At 40.8% G+C, this 19,793-nt stretch overlaps 1 protein-coding gene across 2 annotated transcripts in view; it reads left to right on the top strand.

The window, feature by feature from the left end:
- Positions 1-19,793, top strand: part of CD2AP (CD2 associated protein) — an 81,086-nt gene that overhangs the window by 23,630 nt on the left and 37,663 nt on the right. For both annotated transcript variants that reach the window (XM_027641075.1, XM_027641076.1), the window contains exon 3: positions 16,361-16,514. In XM_027641075.1, the coding sequence (XP_027496876.1) occupies positions 16,361-16,514 (154 nt within the window). The remainder of the gene's footprint in view (positions 1-16,360; positions 16,515-19,793) is intronic.

Raw genomic sequence — 19,793 nt, 5'->3', positions numbered from 1 at the left:
CAAAGTCCGTTTCTGGTTTTGAGTCCTGTGTAAATAGTACTTGACTCTAAGTGGTGTTTTGATGATTACTCTGTTGATGAGGTTAATTAGCACTCAAGTGCTGTATAGGAAGAAGGCCTCAGACATGGCTCTTCTCTGGTACTTGTGTCATCAACACTGTCTGCTGAACAGCAAAGAGAGGTTGGATGTGATGTGTTCCCATGTTAACTACCAAACTTGTTGGGTGTTTTCTTGCCCTTCTGCAGCTGTGGCTTTTATAAATTTTGTTTAAAATTATTTCCATGTTGGTATCTCAGCTGCAGGTATTTTTGACCCTATGGCTGTTCAGTATGTGCATGGCATGGCTGGATATCCTGAATTACAGGGGACAGATAGTTTTCTAGAAGGCGTGGGGGTTTGGAGAAGTGGAAAGGAAGTTGTGCAGAAGAAAATTATCACTTCTGTTTCACAACAATAGGGGTAACTTTCCTTTTTAGTGCTGGAGTTGAGTGCAGTTATGAGGCTGATCCTGGGAACTTTTTCTTCTAAGATGGTCTGTTTAGAGTGGAAAACTGTTGTGCAGTGATGAGATGATGGGAAAGCATTAATTGTTAGGGAAGTGAAAGTCATGGGTTTTCTTCAAGGTCAGTTTGATTGTAGTTTCTTAAAAGTTAATTTACAGGTAGAGATAGTTTGAGAGACTGTTTCTGGGAAGACAGTTGCAGAAAAGTGTTTTGTTTTTTTTTTCTTTCTCATCCAGAACTGTTCTCATTTGTTGCTGTAGTAGGTTGTTGGATCATACTGCAGGATCTGTGAAATGCTACTATGACCAGATTGCTGCAAGTACCAAGCCTCACCAACTAAACTCAAATGCCCCAGCTTGGCCTGGTGTGATGTTAACACCTTCAAGGTGTGGGTGAAATGCAGGAGGGACATGGAAAGAAGCAGAAGCAGAATTGTACTTAGGCCTTGTGCATGAGGAAGGTCCCTTAAGAAATGGATTTACTTGTTTGCTACAGTGTCCAGTAGCTTACCACCACCACAACTGGGAGGGGTAATAACAATAAGGATGCTGAAGAGGGAAAAATGTTATCAACTTCTCATGACCCACATGAAAGGGAAAGGAGGGTAAAGGTCTGAAGGGCGTAGTGAGAAGGAAAGAGCTGGAAGGACAACCAGGCCAGGAGGACTGAGAGGGAACTTTGGGTGTATGGGGTAGATCTCCCAGGTCAGCAGAAATGTAACCAGAGAGGGCACATTTGCTATGGACAGGACTGAGGGTTGCACCAAGTTTTACAAGTTTGATTGCAAAATTCTGGGGCTGTACTTGAATATTTATTACTTCCTGAAAGGATAATCTTATTCTCCTGTTATGAGTGTAATTTCATGCATTAAATGGGGATTTGGGCTGAATCCATTGCATGGTAAAATTTGTGGTGTTTTTTGGTACTATATATATATTGGTTTGTTAAGAATTGAACTGAGGCCAGCACATAACCTCTCCACGCAGAAATTGGATGGTAAATTGTCATCTGTGCTTATCTGAGAAAGATTAACATTGGAAGCTGAAAGTGCTATCCACTAGATTTACCTTCATATGTAAAATATTTAAAAACATAATAAATATGGCAGACTAAACTGGGTGCAGATGGACATGTCTGGGTGCTAGATGTTATTACAGAAGATAAGTTTTTATTTGAAAGAAATAAAAGCCTTTGGTTTCCATCAACTGCAGGAGAACTGGAGGGAGGGTCTAATTCCAGCTAGTTTGGTTTTGCTAGCTTTGTTAGTTTGTCTCTTCTCCATCCTGTCTGAGGGCAGGAAAGGAGCTTGTTGCCTTGGTGCCAGCTGCAGCTGGCCTTGGCTGTCAGGCAGCCTGAGGTTGGCTCTTGGCTGTTTGAAGGACAAGCAAAATGCCGACAGGAGGATTATCGCTCCATGCTGCCGGGAGATGTTGGATGCCCCAGATTTGGACTGTATCACGACTGCTAAAGCAGGTCAGTCCCTTCTGCTCCTTCCTGCTGGGCTCTGCTCATACACTGGATTTACTGACATTTTAAACCACTCCTCATGCTTTGACTTTTGCGTGCTTAGACAAATTTGTCTCTTCTGTTTGAAGTATGACTGAGTCTGTCAACTTCAGTTGGAGTTGTTAAAGCAGGAAATAGCTTTTTGATTATGTCTTCCTTTCTTTTTGATTGTCTTTTTTTTTTTTTTTCCCCCTCAAGTCTTCAAAACACTGCAAAGTAATTTTTCATGGTGGTAGCAGGTTTATGTTTCATGTAGTGGTAGCAATTGGGTCTTTGCTGTCAGAATTGCAGCAAAGGAAGCTGAAGCCGTGGTTTTAAATGGGTTATTTTATTGTACAGTGTCGGTGAGGTAAGCACTATTCAACTTTCAAATACTCCAGTGCAGAAGGGAATGTATGGATGCTTCTTGTGGATACTGATGTAATGCTGATGCTTGGTGCTTTGTATCATCTTCTGGTAACTTTCTGGTTGGGTTTTATTGGATTCTACCCAAGCATTTTACCTACTGATAGTGAGATTCTGAAGAAGGGTGAGAGCTTGGTGGTGCCTGGTTGCCAGTGCCAGCTGAGACCTCGGCATTTTCCATGAGCTCATCCCTTGACCGGTTAACCAGAGGTCTGAGACAGTCTGTCCCAGAAGGTGCAGTTCTTGGTGCTGACTTCCACTTACATAATTTTGCTTTAAAAGAAAGAGAATAAACAGTCTCAGCTGAGGGGAATCCCATAAAGCCTCCAAAACACACTCTGGTATTAGTGTGGTAGTGTCACTGCACTGGATGGGGAGTGGAAGAGATGTAAAGGCAGGGAGGCAAATCAGTGGGTGGGATGTCCAGAGCAGTCCTGAAACCAGAGCTTTAGAGTTGAAAACAAGTAGGTTAAAAAAAAAAAGTATGAGCAATTACACTGCATATTTGTGAAGCTCATTTCCTTGAATTCACTTTTCAGTACTAGGGCTTTTTAAAGATTTTCTGCCTGTATTGCAGTGCTGGGTTTTGGAGTGTGGACATTTCCAATGTTTTTAACACAACCTGGTTTGAGATTCCTGTTTGAACTGTGTGAATATCCGTTCTGAGTGGGGTTGGAATATTTGAATTAGAGTTCTTGTTTCTGACATTGTTATTGCCATTTTTCTGCTTCTTCCTGTATGGGCAATTTAAAATAAACAACTTCATAAATTCCTGAAAGGAATTAGCAGTGGAAACCTAGCAGACTTTTATTGTTTTCTTTGAGAGTGGCTTTTCCTTTCTAAAATCCATCACAGCGTAAAACGTGCACACGTTCATTCACCTGCAGTGCGGGTTTGAGCAGTGCAATAATGCTGTTAGTTGGCATGTGTGAGGTTTTTGGATATGCTAAGGCATGTGGAATGTGGAAGGCTTTTTGGATTTGGGTTGGGCTTCGTTCCTGTTTGTAGATTTCTATATATATAATATACAGGAACTGTTCTCTGAAAGTAAAGATCAAGAGTCCAGGACTCGCCTTCTTCAGGAAGTTGCCCAGATCTCCCTCTTTCTGTTGCCAATGAATCTTAACGTTTTTTTTTCCCACCTTTTTTGACAATTGGTTTATTTTTTGTTTATTTATTTATTTTGAGTAGCTCTGTTCACTCACTATGTCACTTCCTGACACCCGTTGTGTTGGTAAGCTGAAAGTGATGATTTGGTGTTCTTCCTTCTGCTCATTTTTGAAGATTTTTGTTCCTTCATGGTTGAGAAGCTTTTTAAGGACCGAAGTTCCTTGTTTTATTTCGTTTATCGCTATCTCAGTTTTATAACCGGCTCTGTTGTGAGTAACAGGCTTTTCACGGTAGTAAAACCAGTTCGATCGTAAGCCGAAGGCAGTAACTCAGATGAGGGAGGAGCAGCAGGTGGATTAATTAGTAGCTCTCATCAGTGAAGTTTGCCAGCAGGCTTTGGGGCCATTCTGGTGAACAAGCTGGACACTTCTCCGAGCGTGTTTGGGACATGCAGCCCCTCTGCTCAGCGGCAGAGCTGGAACAGGGAGAGCTTCCTGCCTGCACAGGTGTGTGCAGCTGCTCCCGCTCTAGTGCTGAGCCTGGATCCTTTCCAGGTTAACACGTGAACTTTGCTCGCTGTGACATTTTTCTTCCTCCCCCTAAATAAAAAAAAAAAAAGGCCCTGCAACACTGGGCGTGTTCGAGCAAATATGTCCTTGGAGGTGGTAAGCTTCGCTTTATTTTCCGTATGTTCTTAACATCAAATGTTGTAAACAGATTTCGTGTTTCGGGGTAGTGAATGTGAACGGCGCGAATTTAAAAGTTGTGGTTGCAGTATGATTTTTAGATTTTGTTTTAATATATAATGTAAATTCTTGGTCTTAGAGTTCTTTGTGTAATAAAACTACTCGGGCTTGGTTTAGCTTATCTGCCCTTCCATAGTGCATCGAGATACTTAAAACACCAGACAGCTATGGTGTTTGCATGAAGAATTCCTTTTTCAGAGGATGATTTGTTTTTAGGTGATTCTTTCTGTTCAACTTCCTGGTCTATGTGTTTGTGTAAATGAAATAGCCCAGGCCCCTTTCCTTCCCTTAACATCACCCCTAGACCAGCACTTTAGAGTATTAGCACAGCTGCCTTACCTTCTTATGCCTGTCTTTGCTGCCTCTGTCCTGTGTTCTCAGTGGTGGGATACTGTTAAACACTGGGCTGTGAACCAGGGAGACAAGTTTTGGCTGAAAGCTCCTTCAGGCGTAGCGTCTTCCGTAATTCCTTTTCAAAAATAGTAAATTGACCTCGCCCAGAACTCTAAACAGGAATCATGGAATCGGGATCATGGACAAGACAGACTCTCTGTTCTAAGTTAATTCTAACCTGGGTGCAGTTAAAAAGTATAATAGCATTAATTCAAAAAGCAGATTAATAACTTTTAAACAATTCATATAGGTTAAATCGTATGCATCTAATGTGTTTAAGGAATAGATTAAAATACCCGTTTCCAGCATTTTGGTGTTTGCTCGTTTAAGTATTCTGTCTGAATTCTTTGCATCTGGGTAAGACTTGGAGAAAATAAGATATGCAGCAATTTATCAGTCCTATTGCTCAAATGATATTTCAGTTTATACAGCCTTTCCCTTTGCTTTATTATTGTTTTGAGGAGACTGTCACTGCAGTGCACTGTGCAGGGAGGTGACACTGAGGAGCTTGGAGGTGTTGCTGCCTTCTCAGGCAGAGCAGGCAGAGCCTGTGACAGGGCGATGTTTGCTTCAAAGCTGGCAGTTCTTGTTTTTCTGAAACAAAGATTACATGCAAGATTAAAAGCCATATTAAGTAATTTCAGTTTCAGTGCTGAATATATGAGAGAAGCACTGGATATAAGGTGGCTCTTTGTCTCCTGGCGAGGAGCAAAGCTGAGTGTTCAGGCTGGTGCTTTGAGACCTGTTGCCAATACTCTGGTGCCACCCATTGTTCCTGCTGATTTTTCTTCTGGCTTTTGGAGAAAATAGGGCCACTGGAGGAGAGTGTCATATCAGGAGGTGCCTTCTGGGTTTGCCTGAGCTGCTCCTGCTAATCCCATCTGTATTTGCAAGAACGGTGTTAATGATTCCTGTGCTTGTGGGGTGAGAGAAGGGTCTCTGCTAGCCAGGTGCTTTGGCCTGAATAAACAAGGAAACAGTTGTTTTCCATCTGGAATGTCAAGGTAAATGGCTTGGGTGAGCCTTGCTTATGGTGGGGAAACTACTGTTTCTAAAAATAATAGTTAAAAAAATCCCAACATCTGAAAACCTTGGCAGATACATCCAGTGGCACTGATCTACAGGCATACAGTCACATATGAGTTGTTGCTGGGGTGCAGAGCTCATCATGGATTATTGTTATTCCTGTGACTTTTCCAGATGAGTCACTGGATTGAGTGCTTGGGTTCATACCAGTCAGGCCCTTTCCCTCTGAGGTCCCTCTGTGAAGTGACTGTATCTGGCATGAAGAGGGGAAGTCTCGGTGATATTTTGAGTTTGCAGATGGTCTCAGACTTCGCTGTTGCTGACACGGCTCTGCCAGCACAGCCACTTGTGGGCACTTGTGTGCCAGGTTGTCTTTTCATATTTTCACTTTGTCCACATAGGAATTTTATTCCCGTGTTGGTTGGGGACGTGTGAATTATTTCATATTCCAAGGCAGTATGGGTATGTTGTTTAGAAAGAGATCATGAAAGTGATGTGACTATTTGAGTTATTTATCTTGATGGACTATTAGATATGAAATGTCACAGATGCTTTCCTCAAAAGTGAACTATTTAACTGCAGAAAATTTGTTGAAATTGTATGGCCCTTCCCCTGTTCTAGATGAGCAGCTGTGCTTTAAGAAATTTTAAATTCTCTATCAGGGAGATTTCAGTTTGGATTTGCAAACTGTTTTTTCACTGTAAGAGTAAAAATCTGTAGCATTGTGAATTCTTCAATGGTTGAATGTGAACACAGAATGAGGAAAAAACAGGTGCTTCTTGTAGTACTTAGTATTTTAACATATTTTGTATATTCCATATTTGAAAATACTGTGTTGTCAAGAGCATGGGAGAAATGGAAAGAGCATCTAAATTTTGACTTTAGTGACATGATATGGAGGAGAACTTAAGGTGCTGTTCCAAAGGACAGCAGGATGTAAAGTGTGATTAATGACTGGTGTGAATACCACTTAATATGCTAATTATTCTCTCTCATTTGAGTAATCAAAGTTTCGTGATTGTACACGTGCCTCTTGCTTTTCTAAAGGCCAAATCAGCTTGTGCTGTTGCTCTGTGGTAACTGCACACTCCTGGATAATCTCCGAGCTGCTCCGATTGGGTGCAGTGGTTTGTATGGGAGGGGCAGCAGGTTTGTACATGTAGTTATTCCTGTAGTCACATGAAGCAGTCTGCTCTTTTGTCCTTCCTTATTTAGTTGTTACACTTGATTTATGCATAATCTTATAACTTCCTCTCCCAGCAAGGCAGAAAGGCAACCATTCCCTGGCTGGAGGCTTCCAAACAGGGTGTGCTCCATCCTTTCCAACCATTGTTGAGTAAACTGCACAAAGCTTTGTTGGTGTCTCAGTCAATAATAATTGACTGGACAGGTGCAGGAAACTCACTTTTTAAGTTGATACCTTCCCTGTGTCCAGAACTCTAAAATATGGCCATAAATATGCACTCTGGAATTAGCAAATGGAATAATACCAAAAAGATCAGTTATCCAGGTACTGTAACGTGTAATGTTTGCTGCATTCCGTGAGGCTCTGGGAGTGCATTCCAGCCCTGTAATTTTAGTACTTTGCTTTATGTCTGTACAACCCAACACAGTTAATATTAAATCTGTCATTTTGCTTTTTTATGAGGTGGAATGAAGTAATCTACATGTGAATTTGACAATAAACCTGCATGAGAGTAACTCTTCTGGACTGTCATCTCCTAACATTTGCACTACTTATGAATCTTTTTTTTTAAGATGGGTCATCATTTTGGATGACTTGTCCAAATCACTGCTTATCTACTGTAGTGTTTTCAGTTTTAAATTTATTTTTGAGTGTATGTTTTCCTTCCTTGAACACTGGGTTTATCCAATATTGTGAACTGATATGAAAGTTTAATGTGATAATTATTTTCTTAGCTTAACAAGCTTTTTGGATGCTTTTCACTTGCTGAAAATAATATTTTGGTGTATGTATGTGAGTTTGTTAGCTTTGGACTTTGGTGTTACAAGCTTCTGCACTGTCAAAAACTGTTGGTCATGGGCCCTGGGACAGAGCTTACACAACAGGAACAGAAAGCAAGATGTATTTTCAGTTAGAAATGTTAGTTAATGTGTGAATCTTTGATAAAACTTGAACTTTGAACCGGTTTTTATCTCCCCTGAGATTCTAAGATTTATATTTTTAGCCCTTATTTAACATTCTCTTAAGCATTTAATTTTGTGTCTTAGGCAAGACTTGTGAAGGGACATAGATGAGTCAATGTTTTAGCTTGTGGCCCTGAGTGAAGTGCTGGAGGCTTTACAGGGAATGAAAAGAGATGGGTGCCTTGGAAAAGGAATGCAGGGAAGAAGAAAGCTGAGTAGGACAGAGCAGATGCAGGAAGTCAGGATGATGGTCAGAAGGAATGAGGGATGTTCTGAGTTAAACATCAAAGGGGACCTGTAGTGGTTAATGGATCCCTTGTTTCTCTGGACCAGCAATAGAGGCACTTAACTGGTAGAAGAGAAAGAAATGTCTTCCTGTCTTCCCCGTGTGGGGGCAGCTGATAAAACACACGTGCTGAGGGAGCTGGATCTCTGTCTCACCCTCTGCCATGTGTGATTCCTGCTTTCCTTATCTAAAGCACTGTTTGGTGGCTGGTGGTTGACAGGGCATTAACTGTTATTGTAGGAAACAATTACAAAATATATAATTAAATTTTCATATATATAAGACAATATAATAGAAAATAAATGCAATCAGCATTTTAAGATGGTTTTATCCGGCTGTGAACATGGCAACACCATAAAATATTATTAAGGTATTATATTTAGATGTGTTTTAAAAATAACTTTTTTCTTAATTAAATGGTTGGGAAACATTGATGTAAAGGTCTGTGTTTCCTCTAGTTACTTCTGTTAATTTAGGATTCTTTGCTACTGGTAGACGTGGTGAGTTGACTGCTCTGCTTTCTTGCATCTGGGCTTTGGTGTTTTGTTTGCATGTTTTTATATCTCTTGTATTTTGCAAATATTGGCAAGACTTCATGTCACAGTCTGTTTTGACACTTGCTTGGTACAAAGTGTGTAGGTATCCAGTTCTCCATGACAAAATTGAATTATTTATATATATATAAAATATATGCATGTATAATAATATATATAATTTGTATCAAGATCTGAAATTCCAAGCCTGCTTCTGCATTCCCTCTGTAGAGATAAGTTTTCCTTATGTAGGAAAGTCCAGCTGTTTGTCTGTTCTTGACCTTCAGGTATTACATTTATTCAGTGGCTCAGGTTTGTAAGTCTGAAGAGACTCAGTGAATTTTTTATGCCCCCCAGAGATCCTGCTTACCCCATGTGTTACATGTTGTGGGAAAGAAGTTGTACCTTGCCTGATTGATGATGTTTCTTCCTACACAGCACGACGGGATGATTATCTGATCTATATTTAGCATAGATTATAACACATCTAAAAATGTTGGTAACTTGTTAAACGGTGCTACCTGATGTGGGCGTGATTTAATAAAGGCAACACTGTGGCTCTGTCTGGAAACTGGAGAAGTGTGAGACTGGTTTGAGTCACTTCTGTAGCTAATTATATTTTATTCTTGAGGGAGGAAGTTAGAAATTGCGATTTGAATCTGCAACAGGCGCAAATGTAAATAATTCAGCTTTTTTCTCCAACCGTTTATGAAACTGTACTGTGCACAGAGTCCATTGGTGTCTTCTGGCATCACTTGGTGGCTGGGAACTTTGTCTCCCGGGACTTTGCATCCTTTCTTATGTTTAAAGAGTGTGAGAACTTCCAACTGAAATGGATAGCTCTGTGTAAAACTCTCATAAGGGATATTCAGAGGGATTTCCAAAGCCATGCTCAGCAGATGATGGCCTTGGAGGGAGGTGTGCTGTGTTGAGGAACTACAGCAAGAGTTGCTGCCACAGCATTGTGTCTGTACATCCTGTGGAAACTACTGGGGATTCATGTCAGCTGGAAACTTTATTCCAACTTCATTTAGGAATGGAAGTGCCTTTGACTGGGATGTACAGAAGTGAGATTATGAAGCAGTTTCAGTTTTGGAAGAGGAAAGGCAAGGAGTGATACTGCCTTACTGTTGGTTCAACCTGATTGTAGGTCAGCACTTAAACCCAGTGATTTACTGTTAAACAGTCCCTACTTCAGCCATAAATTAGGCCCCCAAAAAATCGACCCATGGCATGTGTTAAACTGTCCAGAAGGTAAATTGTCTTGCAAAACAAAGGTTATCGAGTTTGCCCATTTTTCACATGGTAACTGCTTTCATCTTTTAAGATGATTTGTTTCTATTTTCAAGAATTAATATTTAATCCTCTAGGGAGTCAGTGGCAGCCTCTGACCTCTCCCAACTGAATTCTTCTGTTGGGAGGTTGAATCTGCTCTGTCTCCTGAATGCTTCAGGGAAGGAGCTCAGGAGCTTCTCAGCAATTTTGGTTCATAAACTTTCTTACTCTGTCCCTTTAGTTCATGGAAAGTAATGGGACAGGAATAGATGCACATTGCTCATCTTTCTTTGCCTTTGTTAATATTTTGCCTCTGTGGGTACCTGCACTGAGAGTGAGAAATCATGTTTTCTAGTCAAGAAGGAGACACTGGCAAAATGAAGGGATGTGGGATACCTTAGATTGGAGTGAGTGACACTGTAAAAGCTAAAGCTGCCCTGTGCCTACCTGTCTTGCTGCAACTAAAACTGTAAATGAGAGAGGTAATGGAGGCTTAAATAATTAGTTACGTGAAGATTTTTGTATTCCAGGAACTGTGGTGTTTCATTGCAATCGAACAGATTAGGGCTGACAGTCTCTCTTCTGCAGGCAACTGTACAGATTTTTATATGTATTTATATACAGTCACATTTATATGTGTTATTTTTCAGTGATAGGGTTTTCAAGGCAGTGTCTTGTATAAATGAAACTATTGCCTGTAGATTTATTACAAGCTTTCAATTCCTCCCTCTCCCCTAAAATGACAGGTTCAATTCCAAGTTCCTTATTTTCTGCTTGGTAAAATATGAATCGTGAACCTAATTTGCCAGTCCATGAGTTCTTTATTGCTGTTCTGATGGGGAAGAGATGAGATAATTGTATATGGAGGCTCAGACATTTATCTTTGTGTATTCTTCATCTCGGCCTCTTTAGAGATTGAGACCATTTTCTGCTTCTTGAGGTCTTGCTTTAAAATGTACTCAGCCATCAACAGAAATGCACATTGCTTTTGTACAGTCTGATGTTATAGTGGAATTAATATAAGGGCTCAAAAGATGATTGTTCTTTGTATAATGACATAAATAGGAGATGGGCAGCTCAAGTCTTAATGTTTATGCTTGAAGAATCTAGCTAAGGATTTAGATTTGTTGGATAATGAACTTCCCTATGGCCTGTAATTCAGCAGTAGAATTCATATTTTTAACTCATGGCCTTTCAGACGATCTGACCTGTTTTCTGTATCTCCAGTGCCTCGCTGATCTGAGTGCTCTTGGCTTCTGGCGAGGGGAGTGGGGGGGATCCAGCTGTCCCTGCTGGAGCAATGGGTGAGCTGCTGATGGTGGGGAGGCAGCTCCTCCCTCGCTTCCAAAGTAGGTCAGGACTGCCCCCATGCTTGCTTATTTTAATAGGCATCATGAGGCTGTGGATGAATTTAGATGTGTTGGATTTTTGTCTGCATATAAAGAGTAGTTCTTGCTTCACATATTGCTGTACCTAAGTGGTTTTGAGGTTTTCATATGTAAACATGTGCATTTCCCTGAGGAATTGTTGAACCGTGACAGGTACAATTAAAGCAACGGCCCCTTAAGATCACCCCAGACTTTTTTTTTTTTTACTGTTGAGATAAATTTATTCTCGGTTTTGCATATCAGCCTTTAGTGATTTCAGCAAATTTAAGTGTTGCAAAACACCCATTTAGTGGAGATTATGAAAACTTCAAACCTTTATGACTAGTGCTGGAGTTTGCAACAGAAGAAGTGGGTGGTTACTTCCCAGTTGAACGTGTTTCACGCCAAGAGACAGTCTGTATTGGCCTTGTACTGCCAAGTCATAAATGCATAAAATCTGTGCTGCTAATGGAAACACTGACAAGGCCTTGAACTGCAGTGGACTGTCATAATAACAATATTAAAATATCCAGCTGCAGTTCATGTCAGGTTTTCATTTTGGTTTTGCTGGCTGGCAGCTGGCAAAAGCCTCATCTCAGAACAAACTGAAGTGTCCTGGGGTGTTCTGTTGGTTATTGTCACAACACAGACTCTCTCTGATAGTTTGGATATACGAGGCTGACTTAAGATCCACCAAAAATCAAAGAAAACTGCCTTCCTTGTGAAACCACTGAATAGGAGTTTTGGGAATGTTCAGGTTGGGTGTAGTGGTAGCTCAGACATGAGACCTGTGGGTGGTGTCATTTTCCAACCACTCAACTTCAAGCAAGCTGTTAGAGCAGAGATGTAAGAATTGCAGGCTCTTATTAACATTATTAATGGGGTGTTTATTGATGTTTACATTGATTAGTGTGAGTTTTCAGAGATCCAAACTGACTTGTTTAGAAATTACTTCCTTTGTGAGATCCTAACATGTCCATAATGATGATGCCCAGGATGAAGTTGCTGGTGGGGGCTGGTGGGTGGGTGTTTATGTCAGAGGATCCTGATGTGTGCTTTTGAAAATGAATTTTTGAGCATTTTCCTGCTGTTGGAGCACTGATGTGAACTACGTGGTTTTGCTGTAGTAGACCACGTGCAGCAGTGGAGACCAGGAATTCCTGAATTTGCTTTGACTTGGTTTGATTTTAATGTGGTTTTTATACCCTGAGGAAGGCTAATTAATGTTGCAGTTCCTCTTTAATAATGAAAAAAAATATAGTGCTTGCTTTACAAGAATATTTTAAAGGGTAGTAGGTTAAATATGGAAAAAGTAGTTGTTGGCTTATCCAGGTATTGCTTGCTAACTTCTTCTGTAGTTCTTTGTCAAAACTAGATTTTCCACTCTACTGTGGCAGGACCCTCTCGTGTGGTTGTTACCCACATCTGTTTCGTTGTAAATCTGATGGATTTGCAGCTCTCTGCTGCTGTTTTTATCACACACTCACCTTGAACTTTTCCTTGCAACCTATTTCCTTTTGTATGCCTTGGAGTAGGATGGTTTCTCTTAACTGTGTATCAGAGTTCAACTTTCATATCTTGTCTGTATTAGGAAAGTCTGGTGTACCAGCCTTTCCTAATGTCTGATTGTTCTTTCTGGTTTCTGCTGATGAAATTCTTCATCAGTAAATCTTCAGCCTTTGAATCTGGCTGCAAGATTTTCTGCATGTGATGATTGCTTACAGAAATATTTTAGACTCTCTTTTTAAATTTAATCCACTATAGTTTCTGTTAAAATTAACTATTTGTCTTGTATTAGACCTTTGAGTATTTCCTACCTGTCACCACTCAATTATTGACTCAAACCTGGCAAGAAAGGCACTCAAGCATTCCTCCTTTTGTTTTTGGGTCCTTGGTCTTTTGTAGTGGGCACTGCTTTTGCTTCAAATAATTTCTTATTGTTTATAACTTGTTTATTAGATTGCTGCTTTTGATGCTACTACTGGACTTAAAAGTATATTTTCTGTTAAATTGAAATTATTGATTATGGTGATCTTACCTCACAGAGTGTTCTAACATTTGGAAGTGTTGTGTGTGTGCTCTTTTGGTTTTTTATGTCTTGTAATAAATTAAAAGAAAAAGAGGGAGGTCATGTTTTCAAACAAACAGTGTAAGGCTTCCCCAGTTCCTTTTTGCAGCTCTGTGTTTTCTACAAAGTTATTGAAGGAGCTGCTTCTGAAGTCTTGTGCAAAGTGCAGAGTTGGGGAAGCAGCCTGGAGCTGATTCCTCACTGGAAAGTGTCACGATTGGGAAACTGGTTAACTGGAAGTTCCTGGAGCAGCTTGGAGATTTTGGAGGCTGTATAAATCACATTGCAAAAGATTATAATTTTAAAAATCCAGGGGCAGAAGCACTCTAGGCAAGTTTTTAAGTACCAGTATGTTTTTCAGATGAGCACAATGGCCTTGACAGTAAGGCAGCTAGAAGGGTGTTTTGAAGGTGGCAAATGTTTCAGCTGTAGCCAAATTTAATTGCTTTTAGTTTATCAGACTTGCAAGTAACTGGCTGAAAAACAAGATGAGAATGACAAAGTCTTTGAAATGTGAAATGTCTGTTCAGATGGGAGGTGGATAGGAAGCTGTGCTATTCTGCAGGGTTGGTGGGTTTTTTTGTTTGGGTGTTTTTTTGGTTTTTTTGTTTTGGTTTGGTTTGGTTTGGTTTTTTTGACTTGGAAGATGGGATCTCAGCAGAGCTAAGATCTCCAGGGCAGAAGTCACTGTGGATAAAGGAGAGTAACAGTAGGAACTACTTGACTGTTTTCTGAAAAGTCTTTTTTATCTAATGTAGATGAGTGGGAAGAAATATTGTGCTGTCTGTAGTTTTGCTTATTTTACTTGCTCTGCTCTTTTGAGAAATAGGGAGGTGCTTTGGTCTTTTTGATTTGAAATTTGTAGTATCTTTGAAAGCATCAGTAGTTTTTCAGACTGCAGACTTTTCCTGCTGGACAGCTGCTGGAGGTAGCCTGGGCTTTAATGTTCCAGAAAGCACCAGCAAGGTCCTGAGCAATACGTTTCTACTGTTTTTGGCACTTGATAGATGTGTGAGTTTTGTTGTCTTAAAGCTCATGTTTAAGAGTTCACATAACATGAGTAAGTATATATATATGCCTTGCTGGCATTGTTTTCAGTTATATTAAAGATTTTATTGCTGCTACATCTGCATTAAGTAGTGGAGTTGTCAACCAATGGCTACTGATGGTGGATGCAAGAATTGTTCTGAAGTGGATCACAAAAAGCTGCAAACACCTGCTTTCCTCCAGACATTGTAATTCTGTGGTGGTGGGAAAGCTGATGGGCTTTGAGGGTCTTGCTAAGCACACAGATGTGTGAGATTCAGTGAATGTAACACACTTGGGTTTACAGAAAGTCTTTGATAAAGTTCTCTGTCAAGTTATTGAAGGAATGAAGTTCCTATGAGACTGAACAAAAAGTTCCTTTAAGAAGTGGAAGATTCTTTATAAACAAAGGACTTATCAATGACTTGTGAGGATAGAGGAGAGTCTGTAATGGGATTTCCAGGAGCCAGTTGTAGTAGTGTCTTTGTTCAGCACCTCTGGTCATCTGGATAGGGAATTTAACAGCAGACACTCCCATTTTGTGAGTGCTGTTAAACTCTAATGTAGTTCAGTGCCATGCTGGTGGCAAGGAGCTGAGCAGACAAAACAGATGGCTTGGAGGGAGCCAAATGCCAAGTAATGTGTGTAGGAAAAGCTAATCCATGTCATACCTACATGGAACCTTGAGACTGGGATGGAGACAGGCCTCTGGATAGATGGCTAAAGGGATGGAGCAGCTGTCTGACATGGGGATGACGGGGCTTGGACTCTTCAACTGAGAAGACAAAGCCAAGGGGAAATACAGTCCAGGTTTACAGAGCCATGAAGATTGTGACAAACAAATTCAGTGATGGGGAGAACAACCTGGGGGAGTAGTTAAGGTGTCAGCCTAGAGGAGCTTCTTTATGGAGCAAAGGGCAAATATCTGGTGTCTATCCCCAAGGATGCTGTGGAGGCAGACAGGACCATGGGTGCTGAAAGGGGTTAGACAGGGCCAGCTGCAGACATAGAAAGGAGATGTATCTCCCTCATGGAACACTTATGGGTGCCCTGGGAATGTGGGAGGATGTGAGTTGCAGGATAGCTCTCTGCAGAGCCTCTGGGATTGCAGCCACTGGGAGCTGTGTTCTGCACTAGATGAGCCATTGATCCGCCTTAATGGGTTTCTTGTGCAAAGTGATGGTTTCCTTCTTTCAGAGTATCTGTTCTGCCCTGGAATCTCGCTTAATGAGCTGATGTGGTAGAGTAACTGCTGCATAACTTGGCCTTTTTATCAAGAACTGATGCTTTCTTGTTTATAGGCTTCTTAGTCTTGATTGGCACATTCAATTCCAGTGCTAACATCCTAATTTAGAAAGATAGGAAGGTGGGAGACAATTACCAGAAAAATTATGTCTCTGTTATTTTCCTCCTACACCTTTCTCCTCACTTGCTCCCACTGTTTCTTGTGTCTCACTTTCTTTTCCACTCGTGTCTTTCAGCAATGTGATTGTATCTTATCTGTAAACACCTCAGAGCTTTTTGAGGCAGAGATAATCGCCTAATATCATTTTGTATAATAAATTATTTTATTGCCCTGCCCTGTGGGTCTACCATTGAAGTAATATTTATATGTTTACAAATGTTTTCAAATATGAGCTGTGACATGAGAGTTGTAATATGGGACTTCTGGGCTCAAAGCTACTTTTCTTAGAGTTGGAGTAGATGGCTAAAATGCTGCCCCTGTTTCTGAATTTTCTTAGCACATCAGCTTACCTTTTTACTAACATGATTGTATGGAAGAGTCAAGTTTTTTTAAGGCCTTCAATATGTTTAGTTCCAGGATGCCACGATTTTTGAGTGTAATATGTTATTATACCCCAAGTGGTAAGTACCTGAAATCTGTTAGTCTTTTGAATGCCTGCCTAAAATCACTGACCTCTTGAGTAATTTAAGTGGCCTCTCAGTCTTTTAAATCTCTTGTTTCAGGAAGTTAAGAAGGATGTAGAGCCCAAGGATGATGCTGTACCACTCAGGAGGGAGAAATCTGGCAATGTAGCCAGTCTTGTGCAGCGGATGAGCAGCTATGGGCTTCCAGCAGGAGGATTTCAACCTCATCCCCCATCCAAAGGATTCAAGAAGAGTATGTAGTCCTTCCAATTCCTTCAATTGCATAAGCTGCTGACAGGCTTTTTAAAAATAACCATGAATTATTTAATACCTGACTTAGTTTTAAGGTTATATGGAAAACTAGAAGCATAGGGTGAAAAACTGATTTGAAGCCGAGTTTTGCTTCTGGATGTATGGGCAGAAAGCTTATATGTAGCTTTTAAGAGCAGTAATAGGGATGAATTTTCTTGGGAACAGGATTTAGACCCCTTCCAGATGCCAGAGAGCTCCGCAAATTCACGTAAACTCTGCTTGTATTATCAGGTACCTGAATGAGACCTGCAGGCCTTTTCATGATAATCAAAGATATCTTCCTGTGGTCTTTTTAAAAGAAATGCTAAAACATGAAGTTTTGTTAAAAATTCAAGGTTTTGTGACAAGGAAGCATTCCAGAGTTCAGATTCCTCAGGGTAGGCCTGCCTCTGGTGTGAAATAAGTTGGTGGTGTCTAAACAAAATCCATGGTTTTCCTTTTATTGTTAACAGCAACCCTCAGGATGGTGAGGAGCGGTGTTGTTGCCTCTGTATCTGTGATTTTTGTGTTTTAATGCCAGTTTTTAAATCATGGTGACCAAAATGTAGAGCAGAAAATTTACCATTCCTTGCATCCAGCAAATTGACTTGTCATTTTTATTTGGACATATCAGTCTCTTATAAGACATTGCTCTAAATTACTCTGGCTTCCTCTCTCTTACAAGGGATTGGAGGCTTTTATGATTTAAGCCTGCTTTTTTAAAAAGAAAACATTCAGAACTTAATGTTTCTGGTGTGTTTATGCTTTGAGATTTTGCCCATAAAAGGGCAAAATGTCTTCGAAAGCCCCTGATATAAGACTCCCAGATTTATAAATTTCTTGATAATTTGTTCTAGGCAACTAAGGATTCAAAATTGCTTTTTAGTATCTCTGATCTGTATGTGCATATTGGCAACACCAGTATGTGCCTGTTAGATGTTTACATCAGCAGGCTTTGGAAAAATCTAGCCTGAAGGATTAATGCTGTTCCTGGATAAATGCAGCCAGGCTCTGAAGGGGAATAAGTGTGATCCCTACGGGTCCTCCTAACTCGAGATATTCTAGGATTCTGTGAACATGATCTGATACCAGTTCAGCTGCCAGCTACTTGTTTTGGTCTCCCTAACCCTGGAATGATCCCGTATCTCATTGCTCATCCTCATGCTGATGGCTGTGGCCAGAGTAGTAGGTACAACTTACTCTCCAACTCCACAATGCTCTGGCTAGTCTCATCCTTCTGGAAGAAAATGGTGTTCCAGCACCTTCCTCTAGGCACACAGCTGTTTACTTGGTACAGTGACAGTCTTCATTTCCATTTTACTTGCTGTTCCCTTTTTCTTGGAAGATTGTTTAAACAGCTCCAGCAGATCCTGTTTGCTCTATGCCTGGGCAATCACTTGCATCCTTCAAAAGGTTTTCAGAGCGTAGTTGTCTTTCCACTTCTGGTTCCTCACCTGGTAAAATGAGGTTTATAATCCTAAAGAAACTCTTAATATTTTTTTTTTTAATAGCAAGTTTCCATGTGCAGTGAGGTAGGTTGTCTGTCCTGCTCAGTTCCTTGTGTTGTTCTCCCATCTCCTGCTGAATTCAGGTATTTTGTGTCAGGTGGGTGGTGAGCTGCAGGCAGAATTCCTGTCAGTTAGATGTCTGCCTTTATTCAGCAGAAGGAAAACACAGAAGGTGGGCTAAGTGACTGCAACAAAGGGCTAAATTTGGTTTGCCCTGTACAAAACAAACAAAACCTGAAGCCAAACAAGTTGTTTTGGAAAGGAACAGAATTGCCTGCAGGCTGCCAGCCCAGCAGTCCTCCAGTACCATGTGAAGCTGGAGTATTGTTTCCTGGGTTGGATTGGTTACCTTAGAATCATAGAATATCCTGAGTTGGAAGAGACCCATCAGGATCATTGAGTCCAACTCCTGGCCCTGCACAGGACATCTCAAGAATCACACAACGTGCCTGAGAATGTTGTCCAAATGATTCTTGGCCTCTGTCAGGGTTGGTGCTGTGACCACTTCTCTGGGGAACCTGTTCTAGTGCCCAACAACCCTCTGGTTGAAGAACCTTCTCCTTATATCCAGCCTACACCTCCTCTGACACAGCTTTGTCATTAACTTTCCTAAGTTAGTCTAGGGATTTTCAAAACTGGAAGGCAGTACTTCCTAAACTGGGTCTCACTGAAAGCACACCTCAGATGAGGAAGAGTTCTGGATGTGAAATGCATCCCATCCGTGGGTTTGTTTTCTCCCCCATTTAGGTAGAATTACAGTATTGAAAAGGAATGCTGAGATCAGATTTATACCAAATGGCTACGACTTTTTAATTTGCCTTTTTTTGTATCAGTTAATCTCCTGCAAAGGAGAAGCCCTGAAAGCGCTGCAGGAGACAGTAAAGACCAGTGAACCGTTTATTGCAATTACTGTAAACTGAACAATCCCTCTGGGCTGATGTATGAGCTCCAGTGGAGGCAAAAGAAGGGGGTTTATGTGGGCAATTATGTGTTATTAGAAATAACCCACAGAGTTTCATATTTCTGGTTTATTTGTTTCTTGCATGGGTCATATACCAGAATGTAGAAAACTCTAGGTTTGGTGAGGCCTCTCTCAGAAATTTTAGATGCAGAATATTGCTCAGATGCCTGGTGTATTTTGTACCGAGACTGCTGGGTGTGACTGTCTTCTAGATGTCTGACTTTGGACTTTGAACACTGCTATAGTAAGACAAGGATCAATCTTGGAGGCAGTAGCTGTGCTTTGAAATGTTTTTACACAGCTAATCCTAATTGCTGAAGCTTCAGTGTGAAGGGAGTACAAAGTATGGGAAAAAGCATGGAAATTATACAGCTTCTGTAAGCTTAGGCTTTACCACATCAAGCTTTTGATTGATATTTTCATTTAAATTGAAGCAGATTGGTTTTGAGGAGGATAGGGAACGTGTGTGGGTCATAGCTCAGGATGATAATTGCCCTCAAAAGCATACTGGCTGCTCTATTGTGGAAAAGGTCTGAAGGCACGGCCTCTTGTTTGAAGGAGAAATGCATGAACTCTCTGGGTTCAGCAGCAGCATCACTCCAGGATACGTGCACAGTAATTAGGCAATGTGGGTTCACACTGCTGTGGCTGGAGGGGTTGTTGGAAGTCACTTCAATGCTTCCCCATCTCGAGATGTCATTTTGTCTTTTTAACGCCTGCAGAGCTTTAATGATGTGTGGCAAACATCTGAAGATTGCACTTAATTTTAATT

Source organism: Corapipo altera, unplaced genomic scaffold, assembly GCF_003945725.1.
Source record: "Corapipo altera isolate COAL_440 unplaced genomic scaffold, ASM394572v1 46, whole genome shotgun sequence".
NCBI lineage: Eukaryota > Metazoa > Chordata > Aves > Passeriformes > Pipridae > Corapipo > Corapipo altera.
This window is presented reverse-complemented; position numbering and strand designations above follow the sequence as displayed.